This window comes from Hemiscyllium ocellatum, chromosome 24 (assembly GCF_020745735.1).
Source record: "Hemiscyllium ocellatum isolate sHemOce1 chromosome 24, sHemOce1.pat.X.cur, whole genome shotgun sequence".
Classification (NCBI taxonomy): domain Eukaryota; kingdom Metazoa; phylum Chordata; class Chondrichthyes; order Orectolobiformes; family Hemiscylliidae; genus Hemiscyllium; species Hemiscyllium ocellatum.
The window spans coordinates 23,995,570-24,021,111 of NC_083424.1; the positions used below are offsets into that span (position 1 = coordinate 23,995,570).

Consider the following 25,542-nt stretch of genomic DNA (forward strand, 5'->3'; position numbering starts at 1 on the left):
GACAGGCTTGGATCATATTCAAGACCCTGCTGATATTATTGGATGATCTGCGGCCCTTAATAAATCCCGTCTGGTCCTCCTTTATAATATATGGCAGTACTCTTTCTAGTCTTAGTGCTAACATTTTTGAGAGAATTTTAAAGTCTACATTTAGTAAGGATATTGGTCTGTAAGATGCACAATCTTCTGGGTCTTTTCCTTTTTTGAGGATAAGAGAAATATTTGCTTCTTTCAGCGTGGGCGGGAGACAGACCTGACTATGCACAAAATTATACATATCCATAAGTGGGTCAACCAATATTCCTGTAAATTCTTTATAGAATTCAGCTTGAAAACCATCCGGGCCCGGTGCTTTTCCGCTCTGAAGTTGCCTAATTGCCTCAAGTATTTCTTGGACTGTTAAAGGGGTATTTAGGGCCGACACCTGTTCCGGAGTCAGGCCCGGGAAGGTCAAATTTTTAAAAAATGACTGCATCCTCCTAATCCTATCTTCACAATCCTGCGATCTATATAGTTCAGAATAAAATTCTTTAAAGGTCGCATTGATCTTTTTATGATCATGAGTCAGAGTACCTGTACTTTCCTTGATGGTCGGAATAGTTTGAGGGGCTTTCTTTTTCTTTGCAAGAAATGCTAAGTATCTACCCGGTTTGTCGCCATATTCATATAATCTTTGTTTCGCAAATAATATTTCCCTTTTAGCCGTTTGAGTAAGCGCGGTGTTTAAAGCTGTCCTAAGAGCTGTACTCCTCTGCAATTTTGTGATAGAAGGTCTATCAGCGTATGCTGTTTCGGCTGCTTTTAGGCGAGCTTCGAGCAGACGCTGTTGCTCTCCCTTCATTTTCCTCTGGGTCGCTGAATAGGAGATGATCAAACCTCGTGCATAAGCTTTGATGGTCTCCCACATCATTGACGGATTGCTAGCCGTACCAGTATTAATTTCTAAAAAAGTTTTAAGTTCTTGGGAGAAGTAAAAATTTGCTATCTTTTATCAGGAAGGGGTCCATACGCCAATGCCGAGCAGATGTCCCATTGTTCTTTACCTTAGTTTCCATGTATACAGCGGCATGGTCAGAGATTGCTATAGTACCTATTTTACAGGTTGCTATAGAGTTTAGAAAAATCGATGGGGCAAAAAACATATCAATTCTTGTGTGACATTTATGTGGATTAGAGTAGAAAGAAAAATCTCTACCCTGTGGATGGAGACATCTCCATACATCTACCAATCCTAATTCTTTATTCAGGTCCGCCAGTTGTCTAGATCTGGGAGATACTCCAGCGGCACTCTTGGGAATCCTGTCTATTTCCGGATCCATAATACAATTAAAGTCTCCCCCTATAATTGTATGACGGGCACCAAAGGCCATCAGTTTTGAAAAAGCTTCCGTTATGAATTTAAAGGGGTGTGCCGGGGGGCAGTATACATTTAAGATCCCATATTCCTCTCCACTTATGAGGGCTTTAATCAAAATATATCGTCCAGATTCGTCTTTTATCTGATTTAGAATTTTCAAAGGGAAGTTCTTCCGGACAAGGATAACGACTCCCCTGCTTTTTGAATTAAAAGAGGAAAAAAAGGCCTGATCAAATCCGCCCTGTCGTAATTTTAAGTGTTCTTTATCCGACAGGTGTGTCTCCTGTAGGAGAGCTATATCAACTCTCTCCTTCTTAAGATTTGATAATATTTTCTTCCTTTTAACTGGCGAATTACTCCCCCTGACATTCCAGGTGCACCACTTAACCGACTGTTCAGCCATAATCATCTGGACAGATCCGAGACCCCTCGGGAGGGGAAACCCTATCTAGAACATCCCGAGCATGGAGCATACAAGATTTACAAAAGTAAAGATTCTCTGATACACTCAAAACAATATAACAAAAAACTCTTTCTAAGTATAAAAAATATAAAACATTCCGAATTGGAGATTTTCTCCCTTGTTCCCAGGGAGCGTCACTTCCTCTCCCACAGTCCATCTTACCCTCTTCCAACCAGTGCCCCACCCTTGACCCAGGTGTTCCTCAATAAAATGAGGAGAATTCAAATATAATATAAAGCTAGAGTTAACAGTGAACACCCCACCCCCACCCACACCCACATCTAAATATATTTGGGAATATTAATACCATATATAACTATAAGATTACAATCTCAACATGTAATACTTAAATATAATACCACAAAATAACAGGGGAAAGAAAAACAACCCCGCTCCTAAAAACAGAAGTAAAATAGAATAAGGTAACCACCTCTCCCCATCAACATTAACCAAACGCCCCAACATATATATATATATACATACACACATAGGGGGAAAGATAAGAAAAGATGAAGGGATGTAAACCAAAATAATGGGAAAGGCAGACCAGCGTCCACAATCTCTTACAGTTTATTTAAGAGAGTCCAAGAATTCCTTAGCCTTCTCCGGTGATCCGAAGTTATATATAGATCCTTCGTGGCTAAGGCGTAGCGTCGCTGGATATCGTAAGGAGTACTGGATATTTAAGTCCCTTAAACGCTTCTTCGCCTCATCGAATGCCTTCCTCTTTCGGACCAAAGCTGGGGAGAAGTCCTGGAACAGCATGATCCTGGATCCTTTGTGGGTCATAGCTTGGGGATCTTTTCCCAGATTTCTTGAGGCTTCCAGGAGCATCTGCCTCTCCCTATAGCTCTGCAGCTGGAACAGGACCGGGCGTGGGCGCTGGGTTGAGCCGGGCCCATGTACTGTGACCCGGTAGGCCCATTCTACCTTTACCTGGCCTGATCCATTATGCAGATTTAAAAGTTGTGGCAGCCAATGCTCTAAGAATGCTGTCAGCTGACCTCCCTCTTCCTGCTCGGGCAGGCCCAACAACCGAATATTTTTTCTACGACATCGATTTTCGAGGTCATCAATGTGGTTTTCTAGGTTCTGGACTCGATTCTCGAGAAAACGGATGTGGTCGGCTGTTGATTTTATCCCAGTCTCTGAGGCTGCGGCCTTCGACTCCACCTCTCTGACTCGGCACTCCAATTCCTGAATGTCTCTGCCCTGCTTCTGCAGCTCGGCTGATAGTGATTCTCTGCTCTGCCGAGACTCATCGATAAAAGCATCAATCTTCGCCTCCCACCTGGCAAACATCTCCTCAAAGCTCATCTTCATTGGTAAATCTCCTGAAGTAGCTGAAGACACCTTTGTTGCAGCTGAAGAGGGAGAGGGTGGGGGAGGGGTCCCTGCTTTCTTAGAGCCGCCTGTTCCCTTCCCTTTACTCATTTTCCAGCTAGTATTAGACTATTTAAATGTACTAATAGGTAACTGTTTAAGGTTAACAACTATTACAAATGGTTTAGTGAGTGTGGTGGGGGTGGATAGCCCACTTTTCCCAAGTTTTGGGTAGAGCACTGTGGACCCAGTCTTGCTGGGTCGCCGCCATCTTGGATCCCCCCAGAAGAGCCCCTTTAATGTTTGTGTAAATCTTTCTATTGATGTTTCTGCCCAGTTTCAGGCTGGGGATCCTGCACATGTGAGGTGAATGTGTTCACAACTTGCACCTCAAGATCCCTCTGCCATGAGGGATAAATAGACAAATACCAATGTTTCTGTAATAGTTACAAGAATTACTACCAGCTGATCCCCATTTGCATTACTCAGGTAAAACATGGTGTTTAGGTTTGTGCCTGTGTGTCATTGGGAGGGAGCACATGGTGTCCACTAATGCTCCTGATGCCTTTAGAGAGAGCTGGACACCACATAGGACACAGTGCTTTATTTCCCTGTCCAACTCCATTTTGATTTCGCCCCTTCCCTCTCTCCCTACCCCTCCCTCATTCTGAGGGTTTGCATTACCCAAAGTGAGCTTTGCATTTAAATGTCTAATTGGCTACACTACTGCTGCTGACGGTGAATACTGTAGTTAAAAATAAAAATGAAGGGATGATGATTTGTTGGTGGGAAAGCCATTCAGTCGTGTGTAAGAACAGTTCTGGATATAAAAAGTGAACTATTATGTTGGAAGGGTGGTATAGTGCTAATGTTATTAGACCAGTAATCTCGACCCACAAAGTGACTGTGCTGGGGAACGTGGGTTCAAATCCTACCATGGCAGATGCTTCCCTTCCTTTAGGATACTCCCTTAAAACCTTTCTCTTTGGTCAAGCTTTTGACTGCCTGACTTAATGTGTCATATTTTGAATTATAATTCTCCATTGAACCGCCTGAGCACATTTTACATTATGGCTGCTACACAAATTTAATTTGTCGATGTCAAAAGGAAAATTAACATTGTCTGCTTCACAAAGGGTAATCAAACGTCCCACATTCGAGGCAGTTGTCCTGTGTCCAAGTTTGATTGCTATCAATTTGGATTCAAATCAGCGGATGAGACATGAAACCCAAAATAGTGGGTGGCACGGTGGCACAGTGGTTAGCACTGCTGCCTTGCCAGAGACCTGGGTTCAATACCCACCTGAGGCGACTGTGTGGAGTTTGCACGTTCTCCCCATGTCTGCGTGGGTTTCCTCCGGGTGCTCCGGTTTCCTCCCACAGTCCAAAGATGTGCGGGTCAAGTGAATTGGTCATGCTAAATTGCCCGTAGTGTTAGGTAGGAGGTAAATGTAAGGGTATGGGAGGGTTGCGCTTCGGCTGGTCAGTGTGGACTTGTTGGGCTGAAGGGCCTGTTTCCACACTGTAAGTAATCTAATCTAATCTATAACTTTTATTTTTGTTTCATCAGCCTGTTTAGATGGGTTATGGCACACTTCCTGAGGTAGAATGTGAGCCCAAACATTCTAACCAAAAGGTTACCACTGTGGTACAATACCACTATGCCATGAGAGGTATGTGGTCTTCTTATTGCTCCCCTTTTAAACAAAAACCGATAGTACTGGAAAAACTCAACAGGTCTGGCACCTGTGGACAGACAATTAGAGTTGGAGTTTCAATTCTAATATGGCTCTTCAGTAGAACTCTGCAGGCCTTCTTTTAAATGTTGGCAGGACCCAGCCTCTGCCCCGTCTTACAGGATTGCCTTGCCAGAATGCATACTCCATAAGTAATCACATGGGTGTTTGGAATCCATGACTCTTTACTTCCAGCTACTCTGTATGAGTAACATCAAGAGCCTGAAAGGAAGATTCATTTGGATAGTGAAAGAAGACAAGACTTTTGATTCATTTAGCATCAAAGATGTGCAGGTTAGGTGAATTGGCCATGCTAAATTTCCCATAGTGTTAGGTGGATTAGTCACGGGTAAGTGTAGGGGAATGGGTCTGGGTGGGTTGCTCTTTGTAGGGTCGGTGTGCACTCGATGGGCCAAAGGGCCTGTTTCCACATTGTAGGGAAAAATCTAATCAAAATAGAAAAAATTAGTAGTATGACATTCATGCAGGCTTTCTTTTATTTGAAAATAAAGTAGCGTAGTTCTGAAAATGCACCACTAAACCTGAAAACTTTACTTTCTCTCCAGATGCCACAAGACCTACTGAGTTTCTCTAGCAATATTTGCAAACAGATGGTAGATGGTGTGCAAATTTGATTTGCTGCATTTGGACTGCTATGAAAAAATAGTCACAATTAAACATTTATGGTAGCTCATTAATTGTATGGTTATTTTAATACACTTCACTCTGACAGAGCTTTTCAGCTTGTAGCTAAAAATTTCCTGCTCTCAGTAAGTGAACCAAAGATAATAACTATACTTTTCCACTGTAAAGTCACGCAAAACAAATAAAAAACATCAGTTTCTGAAACTGTCCATAGTTTTATCCTTCCTTCACTGCTTGTTCCTTTACCTTAAACCCCGCCCCCAACAGGCAGGGAGGGCTTTTCCCTCACTGCGAATACAGCGCCCCCAGCTGGTAGGAGGAATTCATTCCCCTCAATGGTGCAGAAACAGCGCCCCCGGCAGGCGGGGAGGAGCCCATTCCCCTCAATGGTGCAGAAACAGCGCCCCCGGCAGGAGGGGAGGAGCTCATTCCCCTCAATGGTGCAGAAACAGCGCCCCTGGCAGGCGGGGAGGAGCCCATTCCCCTAGATGCTGCAGAAACAGCGCCCCCAGCAGGCGGGGAGGAGCCCATTCCCCTCAATGGTGCAGAAACTGCGCCCCCGGCAGGCGGGGAGGAGCCCATTCCCCTCAATGGTGCAGAAACAGCGCCCCCGGCAGGCGGGGAGGAGCCCATTCCCCTGGATGCTGCAGAAACAGCGCCCCCGGCAGGCGGGGAGGAGCCCATTCCCCTGGATGCTGCAGAAACAGCGCCCCCGGCAGGCGGGGAGGAGCTCATTCCCCTCAATGGTGCAGAAACAGCGCCCCCGGCAGGCGGGGAGGAGCCCATTCCCCTCAATGGTGCAGAAACAGCGCCCCCGGCAGGCGGGGAGGAGCCCATTCCCCTGGATGCTGCAGAAACAGCGCCCCCGGCAGGCGGGGAGGAGCCCATTCCCCTGGATGCTGCAGAAACAGCGCCCCCGGCAGGCGGGGAGGAGCTCATTCCCCTCAATGGTGCAGAAACAGCGCCCCCGGCAGGCGGGGAGGAGTCCATTCCCCTCAATGGTGCAGAAACAGCGCCCCCGGCAAGCGGGGAGGAGCCCATTCCCCTCAATGGTGCAGAAACAGCGCCCCCGGCAGGCGGGGAGGAGCCCATTCCCCTCAATGGTGCAGAAACTGCGCCCCCGGCAGGCGGGGAGGAGCCCATTCCCCTCAATGGTGCAGAAACTGCGCCCCCGGCAGGCGGGGAGGAGCCCATTCCCCTGGATGCTGCAGAAACAGCGCCCCCGGCAGGCGGGGAGGAGCCCATTCCCCTGGATGCTGCAGAAACAGCGCCCCCGGCAGGCGGGGAGGAGCCCATTCCCCTCAATGGTGCAGAAACAGCGCCCCCGGCAGGCGGGGAGGAGCCCATTCCCCTGGATGCTGCAGAAACAGCGCTCCCGGCAGGCGGGGAGGAGCCCATTCCCCTGGATGCTGCAGAAACAGCGCCCCCGGCAGGCGGGGAGGAGCCCATTCCCCTGGATGCTGCAGAAACAGCGCCCCCGGCAGGCGGGGAGGAGCTCATTCCCCTCAATGGTGCAGAAACAGCGCCCCCGGCAGGCGGGGAGGAGCCCATTCCCCTGGATGCTGCAGAAACAGCGCCCCCGGCAGGCGGGGAGGAGCCCATTCCCCTGGATGCTGCAGAAACAGCGCCCCCGGCAGGCGGGGAGGAGCCCATTCCCCTGGATGCTGCAGAAACAGCGCCCCCGGCAGGCGGGGAGGAGCCCATTCCCCTGGATGCTGCAGAAACAGCGCCCCCGGCAGGCGGGGAGGTATCGTTTTTCCTTCCCTTCCGGCGCAGTGGGAAGAGTTTCCCGGTCACTGTCCGATTGCTGGAGCCGGGAAAGTTGCCATGTCCACCGATTCGGCGAAGAAGAGGAAAACCAAAGTGATTCGGAGTGACGGCGGAGCGGTGGAGAAGGAGAGCAGGAAGACTCGGGGTGATGGTGACCAGGTGGGGCTGAGGGTGAGGCTGGGGGCGCCGAGGCCTAGCCCGGCCCAGACCAGGCCCAGACCAACACGTTGAGCTGTTTGTTAACATTACAATGACCAGAGGGAGGGGGAGCCTAATTCCTCCTCACAGGCACCTTGTGGGAATGCCTGAGTGTGAAGGGGATTAGAGAGCGCCAACAATTTTTTTTATTTATTGGACCTTTATTCGACATTTCTGTTGAAACTGGTTATGTTTGGGATAAAGATCATCTTGGTATCCTGCTGCCCTTTGAAAGTTAAAGATAAATCTCCGCATCTGGTGTTTTATTTTTAATTTTCGGAGATATTACAATCTCGATAGTCAGGTAAATTGGTTTAAAGTAAAAAATGAGGTCTGCAGATGCTGGAGATCACAGCTGCAAATGTGTTGCTGGTCAAAGCACAGCAGGTTAGGCAGCATCTCAGGAATAGAGAATTCGACGTTTCGAGCATAAGCCCTTCATGCCCGAAACGTCGAATTCTCTATTCCTGAGATGCTGCCTGACCTGCTGTAAATTGGTTTAAAGTTGATTCAATGTTTGATCAGAAACCACAGGTTTAGGAATCCTTCCTGACCTGTGTCCAGCTTTTTCACATTTAGTGATTCCCATGTGGCAGTGTCAGTTTGCTTAACCACCTCTATGTACACCTCAGTAATCATCAATTACTGTTAGTTGTTTTTAATTTCTACCAAAGAGTAAAATACTTGTGTCTGTTTTCTTTAGGAGAGTAAAGTTTATAGTGAAGAAGCGGAAGTGGAGACACGAGATCCCGCTAAAGACTATGATATGTTCAAGAAAACCTGTGAGGATCTCCAAAGGCTGATGGCTGAGATTCATGAACTGAAGAGTAAAGGAGGAAAAGATGCTGTAAGTAATGCTGAATTTACTTAAATGGAAAAGTAAAATGCTGTCTGATTGTTTAAAATCTGAATTGAAAGCAGAAAATGCTGGAAGTACTCAAAGTCTGGAGTAATCATGGATAGAGGAAGAGAGTTAATGTTTCAGGCTGATAATTTTTCAATAGAGTTAATAGATCATTGAGTTAACTCTTACCCTAATTCAAGGATGCTGCCTGACTAGCTGTGCTTTTCCAGCACCACATTTTTTTGACTCTGCCAGACTGCTGAGTATAGAGACAAAAAACTGCATATACTGGATTCCAAAGTAGACAAGCAGGAAGCTGGAAGAACACAGCAAGCCAAGCAGCACCAGGAGGTGAAGAAGTCAACGTTTTGGGTGTAACCCTTCTTCCAGCATTTTCTGTGTTTTTAGGAGTCATAGAAAAGACCCTTCGGTCCAACTTGTCCATGCCAACCAGATATCCTAACCTAATCTAGTTCTATCTGCCAGCACTTGGCCCACATTCCTCCTTCCTATCCATTACCATCCAGATATCTTTTAAATGTTGCAATTTTGCCAATCTCCACAAGTTCCAGTGGCAGCTCATTCCATACATGCACCACCCTCTGCATGAAACATTTGTCCCTTGGGTCCTTTTAAAATTTTTCTCCTCTCACCCTAAACCTATGCCATCTACTTCTGGGCTCACCCACTCTGAGGAAAAGATCTTGTCAAATCACCCTATCCATGCCCCTCATGATTTTATAACATCTATAAGGTCATCTCTCAGACTCCGACGCTCCAGGGAAAACAGCCCCAACCTACTTAGCCTCTCCCTATAGCTCAAATCCTCCAACCCGGCAATATCCTTGTAAATCTTTACTGAACCCTTTCAAGTTTCACAACATCCTTCCAATAGGAAGGAGACCAGAATTGCATGCAATATTCCAAAAGAGGCCTAAGCAATGACCTGTACAGCCACAATATGACCTCCTAACTCATGTCTTTATTTGCACCTTATGCTGTCTTTTCCCCAGGTGAATAACAAGAGCAGTGAATCTCGCATCCAACTCCATATTGTTTTTAAAACTTAATATGAATTCAATTTGGTAGTCTAATATAGTTTCTAACTGGCCTTGAGTGTTAAAAGAAGACTTAGCTGTCAAGGTATGAGAAAACAGATAAGTAAACGGATTGGATGTTTAACACCTGGCACTTTTTCTGTCTGCTGAACCGCTGCTGGAAAGAAAATTAAGAGTTGTGGCTACAATACATAATCGTATTGTATATATCGTTTGATAGTATTTTGCTTTCATGTATTCATATGAATAATAGTCGGAACAGAGTAATGTGGTCTGCTGTTCAATGCTGTAGAAAATTGAAGGATATTTTGTAGTGGTGAGTTGTTAGACCTGAGTTACAGTGACTCAAACTCAGTAGAAACTAAGTTTGTTTGATGTAAGGGAGGAGTATTGGCCATAACACGAGGAAAATATACCACTCTCAAATAATACCTTTGGCTGTTGAACCTGAGATACTGGCATGGGGAAAATAGGCCTTGCTTTGATATTTCATCTAAATAATGGTATTGTCAACAATGCAGAATGGTTTCAGTACTGCTCTGAAGGGCAACCTTGAGTATGTGCTTCAATCTGAGCGTAGTGTTTATTTTTCTTTCGTGGAATATAGCAATCAGTGGCACAGCTAGCATTTGTTGTTAATCCCTAAGAACCCTTAAGAGCGTGGTGGTAAGCTGACTCCTTGAAACACTCTTCTTCTGTTACAGATATAGTTGCAGTGCTGTTAGAGAGGCAGTTCCAGGATTTTGACCCTGCAACAGTAAAGGAGCCATAAGGTGTTGGAACAAGTACATGCCATATGACCCATTGAATCTGTTCTGCATCCATTATATGAACAAGGAACAAGAGTAGGCCATAGAGCCTGCTCTGGCATTTAATAACATTGTGTTTAAGGATTGGGTTTAAGTGGTTAGTTTTCAGGTTCAGCTTTGTTCATGTCATTAAGCAGTGTTGGTTTTTGGGTTTATTAGAACCTGCTGATTTTTTTGTACTACTTGAGTGATGATAAACATTAAATCTCATGAGAAAATTAAAATAGACAAAGTAAGTTGAACTTAGCATTATATTCTTCATTAATCGTAATGCCTTTAGAAGGTCTGCAATAAATAGCCCAGAAATATTGCTAAAGATCTTTCTGAGCGAGTAATTATCTCTGTTAAGATTATTATGATTTAAGTTTAGATTCAATTTATGATCATCTATGTGCAGCATTTGTATGAATAGGATAATTCTTTCCATGTTCAGTGGAAAGATTACTGTACAGATATTTTATGCAGAGATAGTTCAGTTACATTAGTGCTTTTCCTCCTTTAAGATCCTTCAACTGAAAGAATAAAACTAAGAATATGTGTTGAGAATACATTTTTTACAATCACAGGTCCTCCCAAAATGTTTGACTGTCAAGCAAGTGCTCATGAAATATTAGTCAGTATTGTAACTCATGCAATGCAGCAGCCAATCTGACTAAAACAAGTTCCTACAAATAGTAGTGACTGATGAGAAGATGCTGTCTTTCAGTGATGTTGGAAAGTAGATCTTGGCCACTTCTCTTGGGAGAGTTCCTGTGCTCCTCTTTGGATAATGTCATGGGATCTTTTATATCCACATGATCACAGTGCATTGGTTTCACCTCTGATCCAAAGAGAGAACCTTTGAAGTGTCAGCTGGGATTGTGCTCAATGCTCTGAACACAGACTTCTAACAGCATGACAGAAATGCTTTCCAAGAGTCAAGGCTGACAACTGTTCAACAGGAAAGCCCTAGATATAGAAGTTCCCCATTTTCAGATGCTTAGTGCTTTATGTTTGCACTGTATCTAATTCTCTATTCTCTTCTTATAGTCAGCAGAGATTGACGAACGGCGGATCCAGAGCTGTATTCATTTCATGACTCTAAAGAAGTTAAACCGTTTGGCTCATATCAGGTTAAAAAAGGGTCGCGATCAAACTCACGAGGTAAGTACTACATGCATCAAAATGGGGAGCTTTTGAAGTCTGTTTTAATTTTGGGATTTATTGGCTAGCAGACAAAAATTAAAGTTCACCAGTCTTGCTTCAGTCCCCATTTCCATTACCAGTGATTCATAACGAAGTAAAAAATCTATTTCTTTAACTTTCTAAACATGTTTTCTTGTTTACTTTTGTAAATGTATTTAAATTTGCTTGGCTGCCTAATGGAGGCTTTGCCCAATGTTTTATGGGATAACTGTGTAATTGTACAGAATAAGGTTTTTTTTTCCCTAGTATTAATTAGTTATGGGATATTAATTCAATGGATTAGTAGGAAATCTGTGACAACTTTAAACATTGTTCAAACAGAATTGACTTTTTTTGAAATAGTAATATAAACAAATTGACTAAACGTGAAAACTTTGGATACTAGAAGTTCTAGCTGTTGTTTCTCAGGCCAAACAGAAAGTGGATGCTCTTCATCTTCAACTTCAGAATCTTCTCTATGAGGTGATGCATCTTCAAAAGGAAATCACCAAATGCTTAGAGTTCAAGTAAGTTTCCCTCATTAACAGGATATTTTTTTCTAATAGTTTCCTGTTCTCATTTTTGGTTTTATTGTATCCAAATGCTCTGTTTCAGTGATGCTTGTCAAATCTCTTCAGTGTTCTAGTAATCCATTTGTTCCACATTGTTCATTCTCCAGAAATTTCTCATTTGCATAGTTGAAACTTATGTTTTGGATGGACAGTTTGTTATACAACTTGTTGTTATCCATTAACAATCACTCAGAAAGGCAGATCGCCACAATTTAATTTATTCCCTGTTTCACTGGCAAAGTCAGCATTTATTGCCAATCTTTACTTGCTCTTGAGAAGATTGAGATGAGCATTCATCTTGAACTACTGTAGTATTTATGAAGAAAGTAATCCCACAGTGCTGTTGGTGAGAATATTTCGACACAGCAACAGTAAAGAAACAATGAGATATTTCCAAGTTAGGAAGATCGTTGATTCGGAAGGAAATTTTCAGGAGATGGTGTTCCTGTGCACTTGCTGCAATTGTGGCTCAAGGCAGTAGAGATCATTGGTTTGGCAGGTGTTGATAAACAGCACTTACCAGGCAGCAGCAGTATTATGCTAATGTTGAAGGGAATAGATATAAAGGCATCTGAATGTGTAAATGAACTGTACAGGGCACATTACCATCTAGTCTACTGCATTCGCTGCTCTGCTGTACATTGGGAAAACAAAGCTTAAACTGGATGACTACTTCGCAGGACATCTGCGATCTGCCTACAATAAAAAGACGATGAGCTTCCAGTTGCCTGCTACCTTAATAGAGTCGAAAAGTGTGACACTAGAAAAGCATGGCAGGACAGGCAGCATTCGAGGAGCAGGAGAGTCGACATTTCAGGCATATGCCCTACATGCCTGATGAAGGGCTTATGCCCGAAACATCTACTCAAATCATTTTCCATTTTGGGACCCTGCAGCCTTCCAGACTCAATATCAAGTTCAATAATTTTAGGGCCTGCACTCCCCCATGTCCTAGCCCCTGAGCACATGCACACACTTGGCCTTGTTATCACATAGTCTGCACACTATCTATTGTTAGCCACTAGCAGTCTCCTTTAACTGCTATTCACCCTCTCAGCCAGATCATTATTGATTCATTTGTCTGTCCAATTATTTTTCTCTGTCTTTGGGCTTTATCTCTAACTATAACTTAACTCCTTGCCCCCTTCTCCCATCCTCTCTTCTGCAAATAAACCGACATTTTCCAAGCTACCATCAGTTCTGAGGAAGGGTCACCAGACCCGAAACGTTAACTTTGATTTCACTTCACAGGTGCTGCCAGACCTGCTGAGCTTTTCTAGCAATGTATGTTTTTGTTACCATCACCCTTGTGTGTCATGCCAGATGGGCCCTCCGTTGAAATATTGGACTGAACTTCGCTTTTCATATAACTGAATTTATAAGAATTTTCTTGAACTTTGGTGAAACAACAAATCTAAAATCTACTGTCTTAATATAAGTTAAAGTAGATATTTCCAATTTCTCTCTTTCTGTACTGTCATTTAGATCAAAACATGAAGAGATTGACTTGGTGGATGTAGAGGAATTCTATAAAGAGGCCCCCTCAGACATTAGCAAGCCTATGCTCACCATGAATGATCCACATCAGCAGACTCTGTCACGCTTGGACTGGGAACTTGAACAGCGTAAAAGGTATGGAGATGTTGATAGAATGATGCAACACAGAAGAAAGCCATTCAGCTTATTTTGCTCGGTTCCTTTAAAGACTGATGCCATTAATTCTACTTCTCTACTCTTTACCTCCATATCTGGGCAATTATGTATCTCTTTCAAGGATTTATTCCATTCCCTTTTTAAAAATTGTTGTTCAACCTGTTTCATGTAGTGCATTCTTGCTCATAACTTGGTGAGTTAAAATGTTTTATCTCCTGCCACTTTAGTTCTTCCGCTTTAAATGTATTTCCTCTGATTATTGGCCGCTGCCATTGGAAGCAGTTTCTCATACGTAGCCTACAAAAAGCATTCAAGACTTCAGGAATGTCTCCTTAAAATCTGATCAACCTCTCAGCTGTATGGAGAACAATGTCAGTCTCTCCATGCAACTCCCTGGAATCATGCTAGCAAATGCTTCTGCTCTGTCTCCCAATTCTTGACATGTTCCTGAAGTTTGGTGTCCGGTTTTCATCACACTGCTCTGGCTGGGACCTAGCCAGTATTTTGTGAGGATTTATTGTTTTGATCTCAGAAGGAGAAGTGCACTTTCTTTAATTCTGCTATTGGAGTTATTTATTTTTATCATATCCTTTTTCTTTATTTCCTCCTTTACTATGATATTGACAGTATCGTTAGTAAAACACTGATTTAGTACCTCAGATATGATATTGGCTTCTTCCTAATCAACCTTACCCTTTTACGGTTTATATATTTGTAAAATAGACCTCTAGGTTCCCTTTAAGTTGCCAATGACTATGTTCTCATACACTGCCTTTGCTCTTCCTATTTATTCAATATTGTATTTTTGACAGATTACTTTCTGTCTCTGTACAAAAAGCTCTCTCAATCTATTAATTTTCATTTGTAGGTTGGCTGAAAAGTATAAAGAATCACTAGCAAACAAAGAGAAAATTCGAAAAGACATTGAAATCAAAAAAGAATATTTAAATAGTCTTCAGCCAAGGCTCAACACTATTATGCAGGTATTTGGGAAAATGCATTTCAACTTTACTTGGAAATCTCAATTTTTTTGATTGTGTAGTAATGATTTAAAAACCATGTTTTGGATCACAAAGCAGGGAAGCATAGTTAACTCCATATAGCATCTTTACTACTTAAGCAAAGTGCCTGTATCCAGTTTGTTTAAGTTTTGAAACGCAACATAATTAGGAAAGGTCACTTGGTATGAGTCAAGGTATCTCCAGTGTTGTTGGTATGATTACTGCAAGCACATCCAGCCTCAAAACTAAATACACAAATAATATTCTGCAAGTTTATACTTTTTGGAACTTCAAACATTTCTTGAGAATTCCTGTGCTGATTGAAGTCAAGAATGTTGGGAAGAGAACAGAACTCTTCTTCGATTTTTATTACTTTGCTGAACGTTATTCAGGGTTATGGTACAAGATTGTCCAACCGTTTCGCATGGCAGGAGGCATGTTTTAATTTTGTTCTCATTAGGGGTGGGTTGGAGTGGTCTAGTGAAAAGATTTCAGATGGAGAAAATCTGGCATAACAATAAACATGAATAAAAGGGAGAAAACTTCCAAAGCACTAAAATAGTAACTTAAACGAATAATTACTAAAAATGAACATTAGAAAGCACCAAGCAGCAGAGTGGCTATGTATAAACAATGTGTGGTTTATTGACTATTTATTTTACTACTCCATTAGGCATCTTTACCAGTCCAAGAGTATCTTTCCATGCCCTTTGACCAAACTCATAAACAATACGAAATAGCTAGACACCTGCCTCCTCCGTTATATGTGCTGTACGTTCAGGCAAATTCATATGGGCAAGCTTGTGGTAAGTCGAATGTGTAGCAACTGAATATTTTGGCATGCATATAGTTTGAAATCATGATGCATTTGTTTTCATTTCCACTTTGTTTCTATAAACTGTTGAAGTTAGTGCATACAAAATTTATCCAAACCATTTGAATATTTAAAACGTTCTTTTTGGCTTTTTAAGCTACACACTAAAAATATTTTTTCTTTTGAAATGTTATGCATATTAATCTTGTCAGTTTCTTCATATTAGTTTTTGCTAGTGTAACATTTTCTATCCTTTTTATTTCGGTATTGCACTTTGTTGCCAGATTTTGAAAAGCTATTTCAAATAAGAAATAGTCTGGCAAATGTACCTTAATTGTTATGCTTTCTTACCAAGATTTGTGTATAATTTAAGTGTGTCCACTCTGGGTGGCATTTGTGAGGCAGTAAAGGAACATACACCTGAATGTCTCAGCTCTGATTGTTTTACTTCTGGTTTTGTCATTTGCCATTTGTCTTCTAGTTTACTTCAGTTTAGTTTTAAATTAGCATGCAAGATAAATTACTGGATTAAGCTCAGCTTTGTTGCTGATCTGTTTTCTTTTACTGACACCGTGTCTCTCTTTCGCAATCCTATTTTGTAATCCTCTTCTGGCTGTGGTGGTGGATGCCCCATTAGCTCAGATGAACAAGGCCTCCCAGCCCTATGGGCGGGGTGAGTATTGGGACTTGAATATTGTTTATTAAGCTTTGCATTCTTTTTGCATTTAGTATTGTGCTTTGTATATATTCTAACGATCATCGAACAATATAGCTTATAAAATAACGATATTTTAAACCCAGATTTAACTTTTTGAGAAATATAATTACAATTGTGAACTTGGCCAATTATTGCTATAGGTTGAATATAGTATAAGAGATTAACAGGACGCCTTCAGGGATCAGCCTTAATTATTGGAAATTTAACCAAGAATAATATCTTCTGGAATAGATGCAGTTTGTCATCTTTGATCAGTAGTTCGTGACTTGTGATACATATTAATTTTTCCTACATAGGCTATTGTAGAACATATCTTTAGGTTCATATCTTGACATATTGCATGAGAATTATCTTGCTGATGTAGATCTATTTCAATAGAAAAGTGTTTGCGCTGTTTCACTTTAACTGTGGTGATGTCTGAGTGTGTACACATCAATATATATATATTTATGTATGCTTTTCTGCTGCCTGTATTTTGACTGATACTCTTATGTTTTAAATTTATTCTGAATTATCAGCAGAGTGAAACACTTCAGTACTTCACCCAAGCAGATTTTGACCTAGTATAATGATTGTATTAACTTTTTTTTAAGTGTACTGATTCTGATTTTGAATCTTTTGGTTTTTTTCCACTAATATTTCAATGCATTAAATTCTTTTAGTGGTAGGATGAGCAACTAGCTAGCTTTTCCTATTACTGCTCTACATTATACTATCCCTATCAATTACCAGTTATTACCAATAATGAGCATGGCATGTTCATAATATAGGTTTTGAAAAAAAAATGCCGCAGAGAAGAAAACGTCTTACCATGTCTAAAGACTGGTCAAATCTTGCTGTAAATTTTACAGCCAGCAGCTTGCTGCTGAACTCGGGGAGAGTTCCCAGAAAAATCTAACAGTGTCTGTGGTTTGGACTTCCCCTTTCCGAACAGCAGATTAAATCTGATGCAAAGTAATGGGGATCTCCAGGTGTCCAGCAGCCATGATATTAGCGAGCAGGATAAGCATTCACTCATATTGAAGTCTCCTCGCATGCATGATTGCAAAAGGCTAACTGCACAGAAACTCTTCAATTTTATTTGAAACTTTCATATCGCAAAATCATTATGAATATTAAAGTCAAAGCTAAAATATAATAAATTTTAAAATGTGAAATGCAGAATACCATAGAAACTAATAGGATAAACTGGATGTTTTCATCGACTTTCTGGTTGTTTGGGGAATGTTGTCAATGCCACATCTTCTAGATTACTGGCAGCAGCTTCTGGATATCAGCATTATCATGCATATGTGCAGGCTCCTGGAAATGCCATCTGTTTCAATAGAGTAATTCTAGAGGGGAGCTGGCAGTTTCACTACCAGTATTATCACCAAATCCCAATCATTTAAATGGATGTATTTATGATGTCACAAAATAATTTAATTAAAGTTGCCTGTTTTGAGTATTGAGGAGATGGGGTGGCTGCAGAAAAATTTGCACAGGTTAGGAGAGTGGGCAAAGAAGTGGCAGATGAAATGCAACATGGGGAAGTGTGAGGACATGCACTTTGGTAAGAACAATAGAGGTATGGACTGTTTCTTAAACGGTGAAAAAATTCAGAATTCTAAAATGCAAAGAGACTTGGGAGTTCTAGTCCAGGTTTCTTTCAAGGTAAACTTGCAGTAGTCAGGAAGGCAAAAGCAATGTTGGCATTTATTTTGAGAGGACTTGAATGTAAAAGCAGAGAAGTCCTTCTGAGGCTCTGTGAGGCTCTGGTCAGACCACATTTGGAGTTTTGTGTGCAATTTTGGCCCCCATATCTCAGGAAGAATGTACTGGCCGTGAAGCATATTCAGAGGAGGTTCTCAAGAATGATCCCAGGAATGAACAGTTTAACGTATGAGGAATGTTTGAGGACTTTGGGCCTATACTCAGTGGGGTTTAGAAGGATGGAGGGGTGGGGTTCTAATTGAAATTTAGAGAATACTGAATGGCCTGGACAGAGTGGATGTTGGGAAGATATTTCCATTGGTAGGAGAGACTAGGACCAGAGGGCATGGCCTTGGAGTAAAGGGAAGACATTTTAGAATGGAGATAAGGAGAAACCTCTTCAGCCAGAGAGTGGTGAATCTATGGCATTCACTGCCACAGAAGGCTGTGGAGACCAGGTCATTGAGTATATTTAAGATGGAAACAGATAGGTTCTTGATTGTCAAGGGGATCAAGGGTTACAGGAAGAAAACAGGAGAATGGGGTTGTTGAACTTATCAGCCATGATTGAATGGTGGAGCAGACTCAATGGGCTGAATGGCCTAATTTCTCCTTCCATGTCTTGTGGTCATATGATTTTTTTTTATATAAGTGCGACAATCATATCTGGCCTACAATTATACCCTAAGTCCAAGCAACAGGTCCAAATACATTTTGTACTTGTATCGTTTTTAACATAGTTATTTTTTGCAATATATTTTCCCCACACTCTTGCTTATAGTTGTAACTATCTATGCACACATTAATCAATCTCATCATCTTTAGGAGCATAAAAGACTCCTGAAGTAAGAAGTGTGGTGCTGCAAAAGCATAGCAGGTCAGGCAGCATCCAAAGGGCAGGAGTATCAACATTTCAGGCATAAGCCCTTCATCCAGATGAAGGACAACCATAGTTCTATTAGTTTTAAAATAGTGATGGGAGAGGATAGACCAGATCTAAAAGGTGAAGTTCTAAATTGGAGGAACGCCAATTTTGATGGTATTAGGCACGAACTTTTAAAAGCTGATTGGGCGCAGATGTTTGCAGATAAAGGGACGGCTGGAAAATGGGAAACCTTCAGAAACGAGATAACGAGAGTCCAGAGAATGTATGTTCCTGTTAGGGTGAAAGGAAGGCCTGGTAGGCATACGGAGTGCCCCTCAAAGATAAGCTAGGCGGTCTTTGTGTGGAGCCACAGGAGATGGGGGGAGATGCTAAACGAGTATTTTGCATCAGTATTTACTGTCAAAAAGGACACGGAAGATATAGAATGTGGGAAAATAAATGGTGACATCTTTAAAAGTGTTCATGTTACAGAGGAGGAAGTGCTGGATGTCTTGAAACGCATAAAAGTGGATAAATCCTCAGGACCTGATTGGGTGTACCCTAGAACTCTGTGGGAAGCTAGAGAAGTGATTGCTGGGCCTCTTGCTGAGATATTTGTATAATCGATACAGGTGAGGTGCCGGAAGACTGAGGGATGGCTAACGTGGTGCCACTGTTTAAGAAAGGTGGTGAGGACAAGCCAGGGAACTATAGACCAGTGAGCCTAATGTCAGTGGTGGGCAAGTTTTGGAGGGAATCCTGAGGGACAGGACGTACATATATTTGGAAAGGCATGGACTGATTAGGGATAGTCAACAAGGCTTTGTGGATGGGAAATCATGTCTCTCAAACTTGGTTGAGTTTTTTGAAGAAGTAACAGAAAGGATTGATGAGGGCAGAATGGTGGAAGTGATCTATATGGACTTCAGTAAGGCATTCAACAATGTTCCCCATGGGAGACTAGTTAGCAAGGTTAGATCTCATGGAATACAGGGAGAACATTTGGAAACAGAACTGGCTCAAAGGTACAAGACAGAGGGTGGTGGAGGGTTGTTTTTCAGACTAGAGGCCTGTGACCAGTGGAGTGTCACAAGGATATGTGCTGGGTCCACTATTTTTCATAATTTTTATAAATGATTTAGATGTGAGCATAAGAGATATAGTTAGTAAGTTTGCAGATGACACCAAAATTAGAGGTGTAGTGGACAGCAAAGAATGTTATCTCAGATTACAACGGGATCTTGATCAGATGGGCCAATGGGCTGAGAAATGGCAGATGGAGTTTGATTTAGATAAATGTGAGGTGCTACGTTTTGGGAAAGCAAATCTTAGCAGGACTGATACACTTAATAGTAATGTCAAGGGGAGTATTGCTGAACAAAGAGACCTTGGAGTGCATGTTCATAGTTCCTTGAAAGCAGAGTCGCAGGTAGATAGGATAGTGGTATGCTTTCCTTTATTGGTCAGAGCGTTGAGTACAGGAGTTGGGAAGTCATGTTGGGGCTGTACAGGACATTGGTTAGGCCACTATTGGAATATTACGTGCAATTCTGGTCTCCTTCCAATTATGAAACTTGAGAGGATTCAAAAAAGATTTACAAGGATGTTGCCAGGATTGGAGGATTTGAGCTATAGGGAGAGGTTGAATTGGCTGAAGCGTCGGAGACTGAGGGGTGACCTTATAGAGGTTTACAAAATCATGAGGGGCATGGATAGGTTAAATAGACAAAATCCCTGGGGTGGGGGAATCCAGAACTAGAGGGCATGGGTTTAGGGTGAGAGGGGAAAGATATAAAAGAGACCCAAAAGACAACATTTTCACGCAGAGGGTGGTATGTGTATGGAATAAGTTGCCAGAGGAAGTGGTGGAGCCTGGTGTAATTACAACATTTAAAAGGCATCTGGATGGGTATATGAATAGGAAGGGTTTGGAGGGATATGAACCAGGTGCTAGCAGGTAGGACTAGATTGGGTTGGGATTTCTGGTCAGCATGGACGAGTTGAACCAAAGGGTCTGTTTCCATGCTGTACGTCTCTATGACTTATGCCTGAAACCTTGATTCTCCTGCCCCTCCGATGCTGCCTGACCTCTGCTGTGCTTTTCCAGTGTCACACTTCTCAACTCTGATCTCCAGTATCTGCTGTCCTTGCATGCTTCTGAAGTAAGGAGTAATACTGCACTCACTGTAAAATTTGCTATGAATTCTTCTAATGTTAAGTTTAGATTAGATTAGATTAGATTACTTACAGTGTGGAAACAGCCCTTCGGCCCAACAAGTCCACACCGACCCGCCGAAGCGCAACCCACCAATTCCCCTACATTTACCCCTTTACCTAACACTACGGGCAATTTAGCATGGCCAATTCACCTAACCTGCACATCTTTAGACCGTGGGAGGAAACCAGAGCACCCGGAGGAAACCCACGCAGACACAGGGAAAATGTGCAAACACCACACAGTAATTTGACACAAGTTATTTGACCTTTGTTTTATAATTTCTAATTCCAGATATTTCATCAAGCTAATTACTCTTTATCATCCATGCAGATTCTTATTTCTGATTTTTATGGACTTCAAGAATTTTTGGTATCTTGAGGCATTTGTGCATATGCAGTAATTAGTCAGCAGCATCTAAAATTCACAACTGGTTGATCTCTCCTTAATTGCACTGTACCGATTTTAAGTAGTGGGGGAACCAATAAAGTAGTTATATCCTGTAATGTATCTGGAAATATGAAGTTTCATATGTGTTATTTCAATGAATTTAAGCTGTAAATGCTATAGTAATCTTCTAGGAAATGAAATTTAAAGAGAGCTGCGAGATACACTATCTGGAGATATTGTCAAATACATTACCTGATCTAAATAAAAACAAAGTGCTGGAAAAACATAGCAACTCTGGTCACATCTCTGAAAGAAAGAAATATGATTTCTTTGGCATTGGAAAGAAGTAGCTGAAAATGTGTTGCTGCTCAAAGCACAGCAGGCCAGGCAGCATCTCAGGAATAGGGAATTCGACGCTTCAAGCATAAGCCCTTCATCAGGAATGAGAGAGAGTAGCCAAGCAGGCTAAGATAAAAGGTAGGGAGGAGGGACTTGGGGGAGGGGCGGTGGAGGTGGGATAGGTGGAAGGAGGTCAAGGTGAGGGTGATAGGCCGGAGTGGGGTGGGGGCGGAGAGGTCAGGAAGGAGATTGCAGGTTAGGAGGGCGGTGCTGAGTTGAGGGAACCGACTGAGACAAGGCAAGCAGGCTAAGATAAAAGGTAGGGAGGAGGGACTTGGGGGAGGGGCGATGGAGGTGGGGCTCAGTCGGTTCCCTCAACTCAGCACCGCCCTCCTAACCTGCAATCTCCTTCCTGACCTCTCCGCCCCCACCCCACTCCGGCTTATCACCCTCACCTTGACCTCCTTCCACCTATCCCACCTCCATCGCCCCTCCCCCAAGTCCCTCCTCCCTACCTTTTATCTTAGCCTGCTTGGCTACTCTCTCTCATTCCTGATGAAGGGCTTATGCTCGAAACGTCGAATTCCCTATTCCTGAGATGCTGCCTGGCCTGCTGTGCTTTGAGCAGCAACACATTTTCAGCTGTGATCTCCAGCATCTGCAGACCTCATTTTTGACATTGGAAAGAAGTAGAAATGTTTTGGGACTTGAGTTGTTCCTTTTTCAACAGCATGTGAACATTGTCATTCAGTATGATTTAATTTTTCTAGTAGTTGCTAATCTATATCTTCAAATTGTTACTTTCAGACAGAGATGTGCTTAATTCTGCCTCTAACACTCACTATGGACCAATTTTTTTTTCTTTACTGCAACAATTACCATTCCCTTACTCTTTATGCCCATGGCATTTTTTTGTCATTTCATCTCACACGATTTAATTTGTACCTGAGTTTTCCTTTTCTCACAGCGCAACACTCATCACATATTATACCCCTCAAGCTCCAAAGAAAACTATATCGGCAAAAACGTTCCTCTTTCTGCAGATAATGCCAGGCCTGCTGAGCTTTTCAACATTTTTCTCATTTTGCTTCAGATAACCAATACGCTTAAAAACCTGACCTAAGTTTGTCTAAGACTGTGTTTTTTGCCTATTGTTTCATCAGATTAATGGCAAAAGCATGCGACAGTATTCCCATATCACCATGAGTAAATTGCTATAGTGATGCTGGTTTTTTACCCTGGATCTACAATGACAGTTCTGACCAATGCCAATCAGGAGGTTGCAAAAGAAATACGTAGTAATTTTTATCTCAATATTAATGAGCAATTTATATATCGTTTCAAATGTTATATAGTTTGTTGAAGATTGTTTGTTTCTTTCAGACCACAAGTCAGATATTTGTGGAAATATATTTTGCTATGTAATAGAGCAATGAGGGGAATGAAAATTTAATATCATTATGACTTGTGGAAAATGATGCAGTTTCCTGATGCTCTGCAAGACTTTCAATTAAGTTTTGCATGGAATTCTGATACAGTAACTCCTTGTTGCATAAACTGCTCCTTATAAGATAGTATAATAAGGAAAATGAGTCACATTGCTTTGCAACCAATTTGAACTATTGTGCTACAAAATAACATCACCATTACAAGAGCACCTTGTTCTAACCATCTTTATTTTCTGACATTGATCCTATCCAATCACATAGATCAAATTAATATTTTTCTCTTGTCAGATAAGAATCTTACAGTAGCTATTGATGGGGATGTTGAAGAAGCCAAGGCACTTGCAAGACCGCCAGAGGACTCCCAAGGTAACTATGACTTGGGTGGAAATTTGGGCTAATTGGGATTCTACTTTAAATTCACTTTTCCTTTAATATGCAACCAGTGCCCCTCCTCCCCCCACCCACACTGATTCAACAATGTTCTATGATAATTATCAAAGCTGTACAGATTAGGAAGACTCCTGATACAGTTACCAGTTTGATTTCAGTTGGTGCCTGTTGCATCGACACCTTGGTCCAGATTACAGCAGTGGGGGCAATCCAATCAGGCTTGGATCCATTGTGCCAAGAATTAAGATTGTGCAACATCAAGACACTATTCATTTTGCTTGTTTCTTTTTGTGCAGATGATGAAAGTGACTCCGATGCAGAGGAGGAGCAGACAACAACAGTAAGTAGCTATTATTTTAGCTGAAATCAGTCTGATCGGTAAATGTTTGGTGGCCGTACTTCATTCTTGAAACAAAGGCTGAAACCCTGCTCCACTTGCCAACAATCATCAAACTGAAATTGGTGGAAATGGAAAAGATGTTGATTAGTATCTCAAAGAAAAAAAGAGAAGACAGTGTTTCAAGTGGTAACCAAGGCTTAACATTTCACCTAAACTGTATCTCCAGCAGTGCAGTATACCCTCAGTAACATATGGAGTTTCAGCTTTGGGTTTTGTATGCAAATCCTGGAGGCAGATTTGAATCTGGAATTTTGCTACACAGATGTGAGCACTACCAGAGGAGCCACTGTTGTGACAATGACTCCTCAGTGTATATATAGTAATATTTATGTGTAGTATCTATAAAGAAATGTCATATGATGTACAATGGGCAACAATTAATTTCTGTGTAGACTCAGCAAACCCATACAGCAAACATTAACCAGCACTTTCGAGAGACTGGTGAAAATTATATCCCTGTAATACCGGAAGTTTACTGTATTATCATGGTCTCTGTGATGTTCCAGTAGTCAATTGAGGGTGCAACTGAGAAGGCCGTCCACCAAGTCAGTTTTATTTAAGTGATTTATGTTGTAAGTAAGGTATAACAGTGATGTGTATACCCCCCAAAATTACATTTCTATTACTTAGTGTGTGTTTTTACATTGGTTATGTGGACCTCTTGACCAATTGGAATATGTGATTAACCGCCACACTCCTGATCCCAACTCGGTTCATAAGAAGTTTGCTGAACTTATCAACTTAGTGTATAAAAATTGGAACACAGCTGAAAGAAGGAGGAAGGAGTTCTAGTGAGGAAGGAGTTCAGAATAAATGAAATGTGCAGCCAATTTGCTAGGCTTATGCTTGAGGGTTGTAGTGGATATTGGGATTGATAATAGGAGGATGTGATGTTACATAATTAACAATTTACCATTCGAATTGTTAGGAAATCATCTGATCTAGGTGACCATTGATTAAGAAGGATCGATTTTTGTAGCTGAGTGGGACTTGAATAAGATCAGCCATGATCTTGCTGAATGATGGAGTGGGCTTGAAGGGCCAGTTGGCTGCCTCTTGCTCCTAGTTCCTAAGTTCTAAGATAGGATGTAGGCAGCAGTGTTTTTGATAAACATCTACAGTGTTAGGAGGTCAGCCAGCAAAGCATTGGGATAATGAAATCTGAAAGTGTCAAATGACATGGGTAAGAGTTCCAGTTGCTGATAGGCTGAAGTAGATATGAAGGCAAACGGTTACAAACGTGCTCACATTGGGTATACATGATGAAAGAGTAAAATATTCAGAAGTTTAACAGTTGATGAAACAGGCTTTACCGTTTTCTTGTAATCATTTACTGTTAATCCAGAGGGGGGTAGATAAAACCTGTCTCCTCTTGAGTCATTGTGATGTACAGCACAGAAACAGACCCTTTGGTTCAACTCGTCCGTGTCAACCAGATATCCTAAATTAATCTAGTCCCATTTTCCAGCATTTGGCCTATATCCCTCTAAACCCTTTTAATTGTTAGGTTTTTTTTAAATTTCCACTGATTCTTCTTCAAAGTAAGTTCATGGAATCTGTAACATTGACCCACCAATATCTACCATTTAATGCCAAAAAGATAAATTGCTGGAAAAGCTCAGCAGGTCTGTCAGCAGCTGTGGAGAGAAATCAGAGTTAATAGAACATAGAACAATAC

The 25,542-nt window shown here is 41.9% G+C and overlaps 1 protein-coding gene across 2 annotated transcripts in view; it reads left to right on the forward strand.

Annotated features, from left to right (window-relative positions):
* Positions 1 to 7,299: 7,299 nt before the first annotated feature.
* The window catches only part of thoc5 (THO complex 5), a 38,179-nt gene continuing 19,936 nt past the window's right edge, over positions 7,300 to 25,542 (forward strand). Inside the window, exons 1-10 of one of the 2 annotated variants that reach the window (XM_060843955.1) lie at positions 7,300 to 7,453; positions 8,196 to 8,339; positions 11,233 to 11,346; positions 11,797 to 11,894; positions 13,425 to 13,571; positions 14,461 to 14,575; positions 15,267 to 15,399; positions 16,045 to 16,080; positions 23,363 to 23,440; positions 23,761 to 23,804. In XM_060843955.1, the coding sequence (XP_060699938.1) occupies positions 7,352 to 7,453; positions 8,196 to 8,339; positions 11,233 to 11,346; positions 11,797 to 11,894; positions 13,425 to 13,571; positions 14,461 to 14,575; positions 15,267 to 15,399; positions 16,045 to 16,080; positions 23,363 to 23,440; positions 23,761 to 23,804 (1,011 nt within the window). In that variant the 5' untranslated portion in view covers positions 7,300 to 7,351. The remainder of the gene's footprint in view (positions 7,454 to 8,195; positions 8,340 to 11,232; positions 11,347 to 11,796; positions 11,895 to 13,424; positions 13,572 to 14,460; positions 14,576 to 15,266; positions 15,400 to 16,044; positions 16,081 to 23,362; positions 23,441 to 23,760; positions 23,805 to 25,542) is intronic. The other variant, XM_060843956.1, reaches the window with a different exon arrangement.